The following is a 16,491-nucleotide window of genomic DNA, read 5'->3' as shown; positions in this document are numbered from 1 at the left end:
ACCAGGGGGCGCTGCACGATGACTGCCTCGCCAACCGTCTGTCTTCGTCTTTTACATTCTTTGTGTTTTTAGTTTGTTGTACAATGTATGTTTTAGCTTATCTTTAGTTATTGTATTTGTGGGGGGGAGGGGGGGTGGGGGAAACTTTTTATTTCCCTGACGGAGATGCAACTTTTTCCGTGTCGTATCTCTGTCCGCGCTGCGGTCTAGCATCATAGAGTTGGTGGCCTCTTGTTTGGGACTTCTAGAGCTTCAAAACCGCGGAGCCTGCGGACTTTAACATCTTGGAGCAGGCGATTCCTTTGCCAAGGGTCGGCCATTGGTGCTCCAACCTGCGGTAGCTGCGGACTTTAATGTCGTGAAGCTCGTGGTCCCTGGTTAGCTGCAAGAGTTTCGACCGTCCCGTTGCGGGAGCTTAGACCGCCCTGACGTGGGAGCCCGATCGCCGGCTGCGGATGGTTTGACTCCCCCGATTGCGGGAAGATAGGAGGAAAGAAGATAAGGCTTCATTGCTTTCCATCACTGGGGAATATGGAGGAGCCGCTGTGGTGGATGTTTATGCCAAATTTTTATGTAGTTGTGTGTCTTGTTGCTTTTTTTGTATGACTGTATGGCAAATCAAATTCCTCGTATGTTGCAAAGCATACTTGGCTAATAAATTACGATTATGATTATTATGATTAAAAATACTCTCTCATCAGGGCCACATATAATTGCAATAAGGCTCCTCTTGCAATAAAAGCCAACATCCTGTCCTCCTTCCTAATTGCACATTAATTTTTTGGATTTGTGTACAAGAACTTCCAGATCCCTGTGACCATCAAGCCTTTCAATCTTTCACCATTTAAAAATAAAATAAATACTGCACTTCTTTTTGTCCAACAAAGTGAATTACCATTTTCCACATTTGTATTTCATCTGTCGTGTCTATGCCCACACACCTAACTTCCCTACACTAATAAATCATATTGGCCTTACTGTTTTGGATATATTCTGGAGACACAAGAGACTATAGATGCTGGAATCTTCCACAAAAAGCGGTGTTGGAGGAGCTCCGCAAGTCAGGCAGCTTTTGTGGAGAGAATGGGCAGATGATATTTCGGGTCAGGACCCTTCGTCAGATGGTTTCCTCATTTGAATCTCTAATGCAGAATGGCACTAGTGCCCGCAGCTATTCACAATCTGCTATATATAGCCTCCCAAAACAATAATTCCAATTCTGTTTACCATCTATTAACCAGTCCTCAATTCACATCTCAATCTGTGCATTCTCACACCAGAACGTGCCCCTCATTGTGGTAATCCTCATGACTTTTTTAAAATATTTTTTCTAAAATGTGATACTAAAATAGTCCATATTGTTCAAACAACCAGTAATATGTATATATAAAATTATTAATTTTATTAGAAGCAATTGTACAAGAATAAAACATTTGGCATATAAAATTATACAATTATTGTACAGCTTCATTTTTAACCTTTTAACTTGAAAATATGGGAAAAGGAAAGAGAAACAAGAAACGATAGGACCCCTAGACTACCAAAGTAGTGTGGCCAAAGAGTGAATAAAGATATAAGAGAGGAGAAGGGGAAAAAAAAGAAAAAAGCGGAGATATACCTGCCTCTCGTCCCCCTTCGAGGTCTAGGCATTTTTCGGTCATTCTGGCCAATTGCCCAGACACACGGTCGAGTTCTTTCTTCAATGTTAAAGTTGTCTGAGAGATGTCGGCAGTTGCAGCCTCCAGTTCTCTGATGGCGTCGCCTTGTTTCTTTGAGGTGAGAAGGATGGGTTCCAGCTTACTACTGATATCCTCTTCAACCCTTTTAATTTCACCTTTCAAAGAGGTGTTCACTTCCTCAATTTGAACTTGTAGAGTGTCAATTTTTCCACAGATTTCTGTTTTCCCAACATTGAGTTGAACTTGAAATGTTGTTTCTAAGGTTAATAGCTTTTCAGCCAGCACTTCTCTAAAGTATTTTACCATAGCCAGTCTTAGAGCTTGATCATGTTCTTGCTCTTCCATGGTAGAAATAAGTCTTTCTTCCTCAGAGTCTTGAAAAGTTTCTTCACCTTCCTCTTGTAGAATCTGCCTTCGAGTTCTGTGTCTAACCAGAGGTGGTGTAGGCAGATTCCTTTTGCGAGCCCTTCTTTTCATTTAAAATACCGGTATTCATTCGGTATCGCGTCGATTTCTGATGTCGTCACTTACGCGACGTCGGGCATCTGCCCGTAAGTGTTTTTCCTTCAGTCCCTTTTTATTTTCCAGGTATTTTAACGTGTTTTTCGGAGCGGAGCTAAATGGAGCGCCTTTTACTACTCCATGGCGCCACCGGAAGTCATCGCATATCGTTATATTTTAAGTCTTAGTTTATAAATTAAAGTAACTCAAGTACTTTTTAAAAATGCTCTGGACTTTTTCTTGCAAGAAGTTTGTTCATTTACACCCATTGAATATTTTGGCTTGGGATCAAATTTTACATAACTTTCTAAACTGATGTTATCTTGGATTATTGTGTGTCAGACGAAACCAAGGTAAGCATCCTCCCAACAATGCATTCAACCTTCAGCACTATATGAAGCATCTCATTTGATTTCAAGCATTATTTCTGAGTACATGCCTCATAATGAATATCAATGTTTCTATTGATGAATCGCTTGTGTTTAAGTTCGGTATCCGATTGGCTGTTTTCTGATTAATGTGAAGTTATAAATTGTGGACTATCAACATCTTGTACTTTTAAAAATTGCAAGGGAGCTCAACAAACTCGTGTATTTTGTTTTTAAAATAAGATCTATTTTGGATTCTGAACTAAAAGCTGAGAAGGAACAGAGGCAAAGTCTTCAGCTGCAACTGCAACAAGAGGGAGATGCAACATCCCAATTAAAAACTCAACTCCAGCAAAGATCAGGTCTAGAAAAGGTAAATGTTCAATTTCCTGTTTTAAGATGGCAATTAATAATAGTTTTGGAAAATACAGTTTATAGTAAAAATCAAAACTGCACAAAACATTGAAGACTAAAAAACTGGGCCATTCATCTCTGAAATGTGCCTTTCAGAGCATCAAACCCCCATGTGCAGTAATACTTTGCCTAATTATTTGTGCTTAATTGGAAGGAAGTGGAACGTTTATTAGTTGTTTGATTGAATTGTTTTAGCGAATTAAGTCATAATTCAGCAATTGTATATCTGGATCTAAAGTTGAAACATAAAAAAATAGAAAATAGGTGCAGTGGTAGGCCATTCGGCCCTTTGAGCCAGCACCGCCATTCAATAGGATCATGGTTGATCGTCCAAAATCAGTACCCCGTTCTGGCTTTTCCCCCCATATCGCTAGAGCTAAATCTAACTCTTTCTTGAAAAATTCAGTGAATTGGCCTCCACTGCCTTCTGTGGCAGAGAATTCCACAGATTCACAACTCTCTGGGTGAAAAAGTTTGTCCTCATCTCAGTCCTAAATGGCCTACCCCTTATTCTTAAACTGTGACCCCTGGCTCTGGACTCTCCCAACATCGAGACCATTTTTCCTGCATCTACCCTGTCCAAACCTCTTAAGAATTTTATGTGTTTCTGTAAGATATGGTGTACATATTTAATGGAAAATGGTATACATATTTAATACACACACACACGGTCTCACCAATGATGGATGACTGATAATAACATTAGAACATAGAACAATACAGCACGGGAATGGGCCCTTCAGCCCACAATGTTTGTGCTAAACATGATGCCAAGTTAAACTAATCTCATCTACCTCTACATGATCCTTATTCCTCTATTCCCTGCACTTCCATGTTTAAATCCAAAAGACTCTAAAACGCCACTATTGTAGTGCGTGGGTCTCAGAGGCTCCACCACCACCCCTGGCATGGCTTACCGGGCCCCCACCACTCTCTGCGAGGTTTTCTAATTACAAAGATATATGAGGTGCAAGTTAGACTATCCGTTTTCTCCAGAGATGCTGCCTGACCTGCTGAGTTAATGCAACACTTTGTGTCTATTTTCGGTATATACTGGCATCTGCAGTTCCTTTCTACTGATAAATGAGGTGCATTTGTACAAGTAGAATTGTACCCACTATTGAATTTGTAACAGGAAATGCAAAGATTACAGGATGAAAAAAGAGAACTACAAAAGATCTGTGAAGAACAAGAACAGGCCTTGCAAGAAATGGGACTTCATCTCAGTCAGTAAGTCATTATTCTTGTTTTCAATGTTAATTTACTATAAATACAGAACAGAAAATGCCACAGGTAGTTAAGTTCAGTTCAGAGGTACCTCACTGAAACAGGCTCTTTGGCCACCGAGGCCACGCTGACCATCAACCACCCATTTACACAAGTTCTATGTTAGCCCACTTAGAACACCCACTGCCTACACACTAGGGGTAATTTACAGAGCCCATTTAACCTGGAGGAAATGCACACAGCCATAGTGAGTACGAGCAAAAGCCACACGGTCCGGATCGAACCCGGTTTTCTGGCGCTGTGAGCAGCAGCTCTATGCCACTTAATTTTGCAAATATTTTGCAATTCATGTCTAAGGAGAACATAAGAACTTAAATAGGAGCAGTAAAAACTCCATACAACCTTTTGAGATTTCTCCACCATTAATAGAGCATTTGTCGGCACTGGGTCTGTACTCGCAGGAGTTTAGAAAAATGAGAGGGGACTTCATTGAAACATACAGAATAGTGAAAGGCCTGGCAGGGCTCTCACTTAACTTTTTTTCCCTGTTGCCAGCCGGGCAACCTAGGCAGCTTTTTAGGTTTCCAAATGACAGTTTAGGTGGTCATTTAAGACGGCTTGCATGACATGTGCAATAAATGTGCTCGGACGAAGTGCGTAGTTACCAGTCAGAATTATGGGGGGGGGGGGGGAAGAGGGGGGAGGGGGAGAAGTAGGATGTGGGGAGTAACGAGTCAGCGCTCCTCGGACATCGCCCCGCTGCCTTAGCCGTCCCTGTCCACCGCCAGGTGCCGCCACCAAAGGGGGAGGCAGTTGGGATCTCCTTGCCACCACCTCCCCTCCTCCGCCAGCCAACAGGAAGGGGCGGGGCCGAGCGGTGCAGGTGATATAAGATCTTTGCTTCAGACGCCAGAAGGGGGCCTCCTCCTCCTCCCTCCCTCCCTTCCACCTGGCCTCGGCGTGCGGGAGGGTATGTTTTGAAAGCGTTTATCGCTGTTGGCGGAGTGGCAAGCAGCGGCCGCTATCGGAGTGCGGGATGGGGTGGAGCCGCTGTCGCGACCTCTGCTGCTGCTGCTGTGCGAGGCCCGTCATTCGCTCCGACCCTCCGTCACCCCGCACCTAGTATCTTTGCCCCGCACTAAAGTCGCTGCCGACACGAAATGTCACGTTCCTTTTCTCCAGAGATGCTACCTGACCCGCTGAGTTACTCCAGTTTTTTGGATATATCTTTGGTATAAACCAGTATCTGCAGTGCCAAGCCTGGCAAAATGACACGGCATTTAGGTTGCCCGGCAGCATTTTAGGTGGCCATTGGCACCCGGGCAACCGCTAATTTTGAATCCTGCTTGGATAACCACCGTCGACAAACTCATCCGGGTGTACCCCAACCAGAAGCCGTGGATGTCAAAAGAGGTCCAAACTCTCAAGGACCGCAACACCGCCTTCAGGTCTGGCGACAGAGCCCTGTACAGCGCTGCTAGAGCCAACCTGAAGAAAGGCATCAGGGATGCCAAAGCGGCCCACAAGAGGAAGATAGAGGACCACTTTAACAACAACGATCCACGGCGGGTGTGGCAGGGCATCCAGCACATCACCAACTACAAGCCCAGCAACAGCACGACGGCCGACGGCGACGCCTCACTGGCAGAGGAGCTGAACTGCTTCTTTGCTCGCTTCGAGGCAGAACCAGAAGAGTTCGTCACCATTCTCCCACCAGCCCCTAACAACAACAACTACACCCTCACTGTGCAGGAGCATGAAGTGAGGCGGGTGCTCAGGGCGGTGAACCCGAGGAAGGCTGCCGGCCCGGATGGCGTGACAGGAAGGGTTCTGAAGGAATGTGCAGGCCAGCTCTCCGAGGTCTTCACGAAAATCTTCAACCTGTCCCTGTCCAAATCCATCATCCCACCGTGCCTGAAGTCTGCCACAATCATCCCACTACCAAAAAAGCCTGTTATCAGCGACCTTAACGACTACCGACCGGTCGCTCTCACACCAGTCATCATGACGTGTTTCGAGAGGCTGGTCCAGTAGCACATCAAAGCCAGCCTCCCGCCCACCTTCGATCCACACCAGTTTGCCTACAGAGCAAATTGGTCCACTGAGGATGCCATCGCCACTGCTCTTCACACTGCACTGACCCACCTCGAATACCAGGGGAGCTATGTGAGGATACTTTTCATTAACTTTAGCTCCGCCTTCAATACCATCATCCCCAGCAGACTGGTCACCAAACTCATGGATTTAGGACTCTCCCAACCCATCTGCCTCTGGATCAAGGACTTTCTGTCTAACCGCCCCCAGACTGTCAGACTGGGCCATCACCTCTCCACCCCATCACACTCAGCACCAGCTCCCCACAGGGCTGTGTGTTGAGCCCCCTCCTCTACGCCCTCTACACCCACGATTGTGCCCCCGCCCACTCCATCAACACCATTGTCAAGTTTGCGGACGACACGACTGTGGTTGGACGTATCTCAGGAGGAGATGAGACAACCTACAGGGAGGAAGTCCAAAGACTGGCAGCGTGGTGTTCAGACAACAACCTCATCCTAAACACCACAAAAACAAAGGAAATTATCATAGACTTCCGTAAGAACAGTGCAGCCCCCAAACCCCTATTCATCAATGGGGACTGTGTGGAAAGGGTCTCAGACTTCAGATTCCTGGGCACACAAATTACGGAGGATCTCTCCTGGACTACAAACACCACCACAGCAGTCAAGAAGGCCCAGCAGCGACTCTACTTTCTGAGGATCCTCAGGAAAAACAACCTGGAGGAGAAGCTGCTGGTGTCCTTCTACCGCTGCTCCATCGAGAGTGTGCTGGCGTACTGTATAACCACATGGTATGCCAGCTGCGCTGCAGCGGACAGGAGAGCCCTTCAAAGGGTCATCAACACCGCACAAAAAATCACTGGCTGCCCACTGCCCTCCCTGAAGGACATCTTCAGCTCTCGCTGCCTTGGCAGGGCAGCCAACATCCTGAAGGACCCTTCCCACCCTGGACACAACCTGTTCCACCTGCTGCCCTCTGGCAGACGGTACAGGTCTTTCAAAACTCGCACAAACAGACTCAGAGACAGCTTCTACCCCATAGCCATACGTGAACTTAACAATGCAAAATAAGAAATAACACTCACATTCAACTGAATGGTTCTACCTCAGCTGCTATTGTTATTTATCTGTAATTTTTTTAAATATGTATATATTTTTACCTTTTCTTATATATTTAAAATTGCTCTTGCGAATCGCACCGTGGGATTGACTTTTAAATTTCGTTGTACCATGCGCAATGACAATAAAGAGATTCATTCATTCATTCACAGAGTGGATGTGGACAGGATGCTTCCATGAGTGGGAGAGTCTAGGACTAGTGGTCATAGCCTCAGAATTAAAGGACGTTCTTTTAGGAAGGAGGTGAGGAGAAATTTCTTTAGTCAGAGGGTGGTTAATTGGTGGAATTCTTTGCCATAGAAGACTGTCAGTGGATATTTTTAAGGCATAGATAGATTCTTGATTAGTACAGGCATTATGGGGAGAAGGCAGGAGAAGGGTTAGGAGGGAGAGATAGATCAGCCATGATTGAATGGCAGAGTAGACTAGATTGGGCCGAATGCCATAATTCTTCTCCTATTCCTTATGACCTTAATATCAATAGAAAATAGACAATAGGTGCAGGAGTAGGCCATTTGGCCCTTCGAGCCAGCACTGCCATGCAACGTGATCATGGCTGATCATCCCCAATCAGTACCCCGTTCCTGCCTTCTCCCCATATCCCCTGACCGCTATTTTTAAGAGCCCTATCTAGCTCTCTTGAAAGCATCCAGAGAACCTGCCTCCACCGCCCTCTGAGGCAGAGAATTCCACAGACTCACCACTCTCTGTGAGAAAAAGTGTTTCCTCGTCTCCGTTCTAAATGGCTTACTCCTTATTCTTAAACTGTGGCCCCTGGTTCTGGACTCCCCCAACATTGGGAACATGGTTCCTGCCTCTAGCGTGTTCAAGCCCTTAACAATCTTATATGTTTCAATGAGATTCCCTCTCATCCTTCTAAACTCTAGAGTGTACAAGCCCAACTGCTCCATTCTCCCAGCATATGACAGTCCCACCATCCCGGGAATTAACCTTGTAAACCTACCCTGCACTCCCTCAATAGCAAGAATGTCCTTCCTCAAATTAGGGGACCAAAACTGCACACAATACTCCAGGTGTGGTCCCACTGGGGCTCTGTACAACTGCAGAAGGACCTCTTTGCTCCTATATTCGATTCTTCTTTTTATAAAGGCAAACATGACATTCACTTTCTTCACTGCCTGCTGTACCTGCATGCTTACTTTCAGAGTCTGATGTACAAGGACCCCCAGATCCCGTTGTACATCCCCTTTTCCCAACTTGACACCATTTAGATAGTAATCTGCCTTCCTGTTTTTGCTACCAAAGTGGATAACCTCACATTTATCCGCATTAAACTTCATCTGCCATGCATCTGCCCACTCCCCCAACCTGTCCAAGTCACCCTGCATTCTATAATAATAATAATAATAAATTTGTTGGGCGCGTTTCAGACATCTCAAGGACACCTTACATAGATTAACAGGAATATAAACATATAATCAGAGTAAAATAAATAATAAAGACATCACAGAGACACAAACTAAAAACAGAATTCAGTCCAAAAACAGAAAATCAAAAATACAATGTTCTCATAGCATCCTCCTCACAGTTCACACTGCCACCCAGCTTTGTGTCATCTGCAAATTTGCTAATTATCCCTTCATCCAAATCATTGATGTATATTGTAAATAACTGCGGTCCCAGCACCGAGCCTTGCGGTACCCCACTAGTCACTGCCTGCCATTCTGAAAGGGACCCGTTAATCCCTACTCTTTGTTTCCTGTCTGCCAACCACTTCTCTATCCATGTCAGCACTCTACCCCCAATACCATGTGCCCTAATTTTGCCCACAAATCTCCTATGTGGGACCTTATCAAATGCTTTCTGAAAGTCCAGGTACACTACATCCACTGGCTCTCCCTTGTCCATTTTCCTAGTTACATCTTCAAAAAATTCCAGAAGATTAGTCAAGCATGATTTCCCCTTTGTAAATCCATGCTGACTCGGACCGATCCTGTTACTGCTATCCAAATATGCGGTTATCTCATCTTTTATAATTGACTCCAGCATGTTTCCCACCACCGATGTCAAGTTAACTGGTCTATAATTCCCAGTTTTCTCGCTCCCACCTTTCTTAAAAAGTGGGATAACATTAGCTACCTTCCAATACACAGGAACTGATCCTGAGTCTATAGAACATTGGAAAATTATCACCAATGCATCCACGATTTCTAGAGCCACTTTCTTAAGTACCCTGGGATGCAGACCATCGGGCCCTGGGGATTTATCAGCCTTCAGTCCCATCAGTCTATCCAACACCATTTCCTGCCTAATGTGGATTTCCTTCAGTTCCTCTGTCACCCCAGATCCTCTGGCCACTACTATATCAGGAAGTTTATTTTTGTCCTCCTTAGTGAAGACAGATCCAAAGTACCTGTTCAACTCATCTGCCATTTCCTTGTTCCCCATAATAAATTCACCTTTCCTTGTTCCCCATAATAAATTCACCTTTCCTGATAATAAATATCATGGCCAACATCTCAATACTGGACCCAATTTCAGTACTGGACCCAAATCCCTTGATTCCTTTAATATCCAGAAATCTGTCAGTCTATTTTGAATGAACATAACTAAGAATCCGCAGCTATCCGGGGTTGACAATTCCGAAGGTTCACCACTCCTTCAAAGGTGGAATTTCTCCGTATTGCATGCTAAAACAGATTATTTCTTGTTCGCAAACCATGCCCCTAATTCCAGACTTCTCAGTCAGGAGGAACATGTAGCATGTTAAGTTCTTAAATCATTTATTTTTCCTTTTGAGTTCTCGGTTTCTTCTAAATTAGGTTTAGGTTTATTATTGTCACATGTACTGAGGTACAGTGAAAAGCTTGTATGCTATCCAATGGATCAGATATACTATACGTAAACACAGTCAAGCCAAATTCGAGTACAATAGACAGAGCAAAGGGGAAGAGGTCCACAATGGTGCAGAGGTGAATCGGACAATACCCTGACTTATGGTAATACTGTTTAGAAGCCTGATGAGGGGAAGAAGCAGCTCATGAGCCTGATGTGTACTAATGCTGGATGGGAGTAGGTAAAAGATGGAATGACCTGTGTGGGACAAATCTTTATGGTGACCGCTTTTCCGATGAGCGCGATGGTAGATGGAGTCAATGGTGGAAAGTCTGGTCTCTGTGATGGACTGGGCTACATCTGCAGCTCTGCAATTTCTTGCAATCTCGGGCAGAGCTATTCCCAAACCATACAACTCGACAGTATGATTTCTATGGACCATCAGAGGAAATTTATGAGTCATTGGAGACATGCCACATTTCCTCCGTCTGCTCAGGAAGTAAAGGCATTGGTGCGCTCTCTTGGCTATCGCATCTATGTAACAAAATTAACACAAAGGCAGAGCTCAAAATTAACAGTTGCCCGGGTGCCAATGGTGACCTAAAGTCTCGCCGGGCAACCTAAAAGCCAAGCCATGGCTTGGCAAGCACCTGGGACACTATCGTTCAACTCTGAGCAGACCCCCCTCTCTATCTCTTTCTGTCATTCTCCGTTTCCGCCCGCCATCTGTATCCGTGTCCGGTTCTCTGCTCTGCCGCTCCTCATCCGCCGGCACGGCCGGCCGCCTTGCACATGCACACTGCCACGGCCTGCACATCCACCCCCTGCACATGCGCACAACCACGGCCAGCACATCATCGGCCATAGACAAAAGTGCTGGAGAAACTCAGTGAGTTCGGGTCGAGACCCTTCTTCAGACCTTGGTGCCCCATATCCCTTGTTTCCATTAAATACAAAAAATTATCAATCTTGAATGTGCTGAGTAACTAAGCCTTTCCACTGGATGAAGAATCTTTTTTCATTTTAATTGTGAATTGGCAATACATGGAAATTGACACCTGATTCTTATTACCAGCTGGGGAAATGCCGTCCAATGCCACCCTCACAAGAAATGAGTGTGCTTTAGGAGATGAACTCCCACGTGCCTTCTTAATACTCTCCTTGGAAGGCAATCCTAAACCCCATTCCAGTCATTAATCTGGTAAACTGTTACTACACCCGATATCACAAATATCAAGTACCCGATATTCTAGCTTACTAGAGGTCTGTATAAATTTCAGCAAGATTTCTTCATTCTTGCATTCCATTTGCCTTCCTAATTACATGCTGTCAACCCAATCTATCTTTCAGTGTGGAAGACCATCTTGATCCTTTGAATACAAACAGCTTTCAACCTTCAGGACACACAGTGCTGAAGTAACTCAGCAGGTCAGGCATCATCGGCCGCCCTGCACATGCGCACTGCCACGGCAACTGGTCGGCGCCGGGCACATTCTCCCTCCCTTTGCATTGTGGGAGATCTGGCCGCCATTTCTGTCCGGTCGCCGCCTCGCCGCGACCGCTGAAACCCAACGCAGAATCACTCCCTGGAGCTGGAGTAACTCCCTGGAGTAACTCTTGCTTCTTGGTTTCCTGGTCCTCCAAAAATATTCCAAATGGAATATAAACTGGAGTGGACTCTCCATCACCAAACTTTGAAAAATAACAGCCTATTGCACTTTATCTGTTTATTTATTGTGTATATTTCTGGTCTATGGTAAATAGACACACTGAACTTTCATCTTCTGTTCTGTATTATGTTTACATATTCTGTTGTGCTGCAGCAAGCATGAATTTCATTGTCCTATTTGGGACACATGACAATAAAACTCTCTTGACTTAAACAAAAAAGGGTTCTTGGGGGAAAAAAGAGCTACCTTAAATTTAGTTGCATCTGGTTGGGTAACTACGGTAGGGTGAAGACTATTCCATGATTTAATTGTGCGGGGGGACTCCATGGAGCAGCCAGCATCTCTGGATAGAAGAAATTGGGTGACGTTTTGGATAGAGACCCTACTTTAGATTTCCTCTGGTTTTAGTGTTTTTAGTTTAATTTAATGATACAGTATGGAAACAGACCCTTCGGCCCACGGAGTCCACACCGACCACCCGTACACTAGTTCTATCCCACACATTAGCGACGCAAGTCAAGAGTGTTTTATTCTCTCACGTCTCAGTTAGAACAATGAAATCCTTACTTGCAGCAGCACAACAGAATATGTAAACATAGTACTCTGTAAACAATGTTATAAATGAGAAAACAAAGTATATTTATATATGAATATATAACTATATATATATATAACTATATATAACTATATATATATATGAATATATAACTATATATATATATAACTATATATAACTATATATATATATAACTATAACTATAACTATATATATAACTATAACTATATATATATATACATGTATATTATATTATGTGTGTGTGTGTATAATATATATACCCACACACAATTTCCCTCCTGGGATTAATAAAGTTCTATTGTATAGTAACGTGTGTGTAGGAAGGAACTGCAGATGCTGGTTTAAACTGAAGATAGACACAAAAAGCTGGAGTAACTCAACAGGTCAGACGGAATCTCTGGACAAAAGGAAAATATTACGTTTTGGGTTGGGTCTGGAAAAAGGTTCCTGCACACCTTTGGAATGTGGAAGGAAACAAGAGCACCCGGAGAAAACCCATGCGATCAAAGGGAAAAGGAGCAAACTCCATACAGACAGCACCCATATTCAGGATCAATTCCGGGTCTCAGGCACTTTTAGGCAACAACTTTATGGCCAATGTACTGCCCCAGTCTTGAACTGAATAAAAGCACACAGTAGCTGTAAAGGGGGACCTAGCGTCACTTAAGAGATTTAGTCTGAAAATGGATAGTTTCTTTTTTTTTTTTTTTTAGTAACCAAAGTTATCAACGTATAATTTTTTGTGTGTTGGAAAACAAAATATAGTGGCACAGCTGGTGGACTTGCTGCCTCACACGCCAGCGATCTGTCTTCGATCCTGTCCTCGGCACTGTATGTTGAATTTGCACATTCTTCCTGCAAGCGAAATATGAGGTGCTGCTCCTCCAATTTACGGCGGGCCTCACTCTGGCCATGGAAGAGGCCCAGGACAGACAGGTCGGATTCGGAATGGGAGGGGGAGTTGAAGTGCTGAGCCACCGGGAGATCAGGTTGGTTATTGCGAACTGAATGGAGGTGTTGTGCGAAGCGATCACCAAACCTGCGTTGGTCTCACCGAGGTTGATTATACGCTGAACAATCCAACCACATTTTTGTTTAGAAGTGAAAAGAAATAATAGAAATTGCATTCATTGCAACGTGGAAAAGGAGTCGAGATACTGTATTATAATTTTGCTGCATGTCATTGTGGTATATATCATGTCTTGATTGGTGAATATGTTTAGTTTGTGACTTTTTGAAGCAGAATATGTGAATGCTTCATTGAGCATAATTCCGACTGGTAACCATACACTTCGTCCGAGCACATTATCGCACGCGTCATGCAAGCCGTCTTAAATGACCACCTAATCTGTCATTTGGCAACCTAAAAAGCCACCTAGGTTGCCCGGCTGGCAACAGCGGGAAAAAAAGGTAAGTGAGAGTCCTGAAAGGAATTTGAAGCTTCTTGCTTCCTAACATCAATAACTAGCTCCTTCGTCTTGCTGACATTGCCGGAAAAGCTTCTCCTGCCACCATGTTACTAATTTCTCCATCTCTCTCCTGTACTCAGTCTCATCATTGTTCGTGATCCGGCCCACCACTGTGGTGCCACCTGCAAACTTTTGGATAGTCAGATATAGTATAGTAGGGGACTGAGAACCCATCCTAGCGGGGCACTGGCATTGAATTATTGTGGAGGTTTTATGTTGATTCAGAAATCTGACAAGAATGGTCATGTTTTCCCCAGATCAAAATTGAAAATGGAGGACATTAAGGAGGTCAATAAAGCATTAAAGGTACTCTATTTGATATTGTCTTCAATTCCAGTTCATTAAGAGTTTTAGTATAAAATGGTGAAAAAATGGTTAGCTGACTCAAATTTATTTTTTATCATGTGGCGTTTTATTCATGTAGCTTTTTATTATTTGTGGAGGCGATTCAGGATTTGCTGCTTAAAATCTTCACCCTCTTAGTAACTTATCAATAAAATTAACATTTTAAGAATATAGCTTTATTCCAAATAAATTGATAATCACTTGGTTCCTTTATAATTATGCTGGGAAAAACTGGTTTATTGACAGGGAAATGCCTGGCTTAAAGATGATGAAGCAACATCTTGCAAACAATGTGAAAAGGAATTCTCAATATCCAGAAGAAAGGTATTAATTACTGAAGTAGATATTGAAACTTCAACTCAACTAATTCTTAAGGAGCAAATTTAATAAGTTTGTTGCATATTAGTCTCATCTTTTCAGTCCTACATGAATACCTGTTTACGTCCTTTATTCTTGTATTGATAAACTTTTTGTCTTTGTGCACTGTCTGCAGCATCTATCTCCTTGGTATCATACACTGCCTCTTACCTTCCTTTTGATGTTTTCCTAAATGTTTTCAGTAATTCTGTAGGTATCTGATATGACCCATCCAACAAAATATTTGACATATGGATGAAGAGTGTAGGAAAAGTAGATTTTTTTCCAGACTACTACTTAAAGTGAAGAAACCATGGTCTGATCTGCTTATACTGCCATGCAACTTGATAACAGGACTGTTAATCGTACTTCGACTCAGATACAATTTGCCAGTGTTATGCATGAGTGGAAGGAAGGAATATGGCGGGACAGGTTCCCACCAGTATAATCAATCCAGAAAATATCTGGTGAATTTTGTTTTAATTTTGATAGATGGCAATTGCACCTAGAAGATACTTTGCTATTTGAGATATTATTTTTTGGAAAGAATGAAACAAAATATCAAATTCTCACAAATATGGCATTTGAATATTAATATGTATAATGCTGATTTGAGGAAGACAGCAAAGTATGTACTTCTGATATTCTATAATAACCTCTAGCAAAGGTATGATGGAAATTGCTGTTTTTCTGTTCCTAAGTCCCAAGAAATCAAGGCTTTGTTATTTGTCAAAAATTTGTTTTGATATTAAAATTTAAATGGAAATGTTTTTTTAAATATTTACTTTTGTTAGATTGACTTTAAATAAATATAAAATTCAGATCCATGGTTAGAATAGTTTGTGTTAATTGACAATTTTGGGATTATTTTGGTCTCCCCAAAATCTGTTTGAGATTGGAGCAATAATATGGAAATTCATGAGAAATGGCTTGACTGATTCATAACCCTGTTTTAGCCAAAGATTGGCACAACGTTAAACTTTTTCTCTCCTTCTCTTTCATTGTCAATCGAGATAACGGCATACTTCCCTTTAGAAAAAAACTTCACATTAACAAAATGTTAATTGCTTTAGGGTGGGCTTCACTTGAAATGTTAATATTTGCCAAGGAAAAAGTACAAATCATTTGGGAATGGAAACTAAAGCTGTTTCCCCATATTAATTTTATAATTCATACCATGTTGGTTGGGATGAAGCTATTTGGTGTAGCACTTTCACACCACTCGTTGTCCTTTTCCTAAATTTAAGTCGAACCATCTGAGCATAAATTTCTTCCACAAATGGAAAGATCAAAGCCAGTAATGCTCTCCACTGTAAATGTAATTGCCTGGCATCTGCTCAAACAACATAACCTTGGTGCCATATAACCCCAAAACAGTGCAAAGTCTGTTATGGTTCAGTGCTAAGGAGGTTGTGCTGTTCAAGGACCTGAATGTTGATGGTTCTCAGACTCCTATACCACTTTCCTGATGTTAGAAAGGAGTGGGGCGATGGTGTGGGTTTTTGATATTTGCTTTCTTGAGGCATTGTTTCTGATAATCTCTTAAATGGTAGAGAACTAGTGCCTATGCTAGAATAAGCAATGTTCAATACCTTCTGCAGTCACCTACATGCTTGAGGAGGCCATGATGCAACTAAGCAGTATTCTCTCCACTAACTTGAGTATTTGATACAGTATTTGGTGACATGCTGCAGGTTATGAATGGTCATACATTGCAGTGTCTCACTCATTCATTACATTGTATTTGTGGATCTATGTTAGGATACTAGTTTTCTTGGAACTAATTTTAAATCCTGGCTGAATGTGGAATTTGACAGCATGTATGCTCAACCTTCATTAATAGCTGTGCTAACTTGCTGGAACTCTTTTACATGTTCTTGCCTATCTTTGTTCCTTTAAAACAATTATCATT

The 16,491-nt window shown here is 42.8% G+C and overlaps 1 protein-coding gene and 1 long non-coding RNA gene across 2 annotated transcripts in view; one reads left to right on the top strand and one right to left on the bottom strand.

The window, feature by feature from the left end:
* Nucleotides 1-16,491, top strand: part of rufy1 (RUN and FYVE domain containing 1) — a 41,195-nt gene that overhangs the window by 23,522 nt on the left and 1,182 nt on the right. The window contains exons 14-17 of the mRNA XM_033029437.1: nucleotides 2,792-2,921; nucleotides 4,098-4,192; nucleotides 14,135-14,183; nucleotides 14,469-14,546. Of these exons, the coding sequence (XP_032885328.1) occupies nucleotides 2,792-2,921; nucleotides 4,098-4,192; nucleotides 14,135-14,183; nucleotides 14,469-14,546 (352 nt within the window). The remainder of the gene's footprint in view (nucleotides 1-2,791; nucleotides 2,922-4,097; nucleotides 4,193-14,134; nucleotides 14,184-14,468; nucleotides 14,547-16,491) is intronic.
* LOC116978340 lies at nucleotides 5-5,638 on the bottom strand. The gene is made up of 3 exons (XR_004413439.1): nucleotides 5,627-5,638; nucleotides 1,464-1,465; nucleotides 5-382 (listed from the first exon to the last, which is right to left on the bottom strand). It is a non-coding gene; the product is annotated as an uncharacterized LOC116978340 (long non-coding RNA).

This window comes from Amblyraja radiata, chromosome 11, assembly GCF_010909765.2.
Source record: "Amblyraja radiata isolate CabotCenter1 chromosome 11, sAmbRad1.1.pri, whole genome shotgun sequence".
NCBI classification, from domain to species: Eukaryota; Metazoa; Chordata; class Chondrichthyes; order Rajiformes; family Rajidae; genus Amblyraja; species Amblyraja radiata.
Note: the sequence above shows the minus strand (reverse complement) of the source record. Positions and strands in the feature narration are given on the sequence as shown.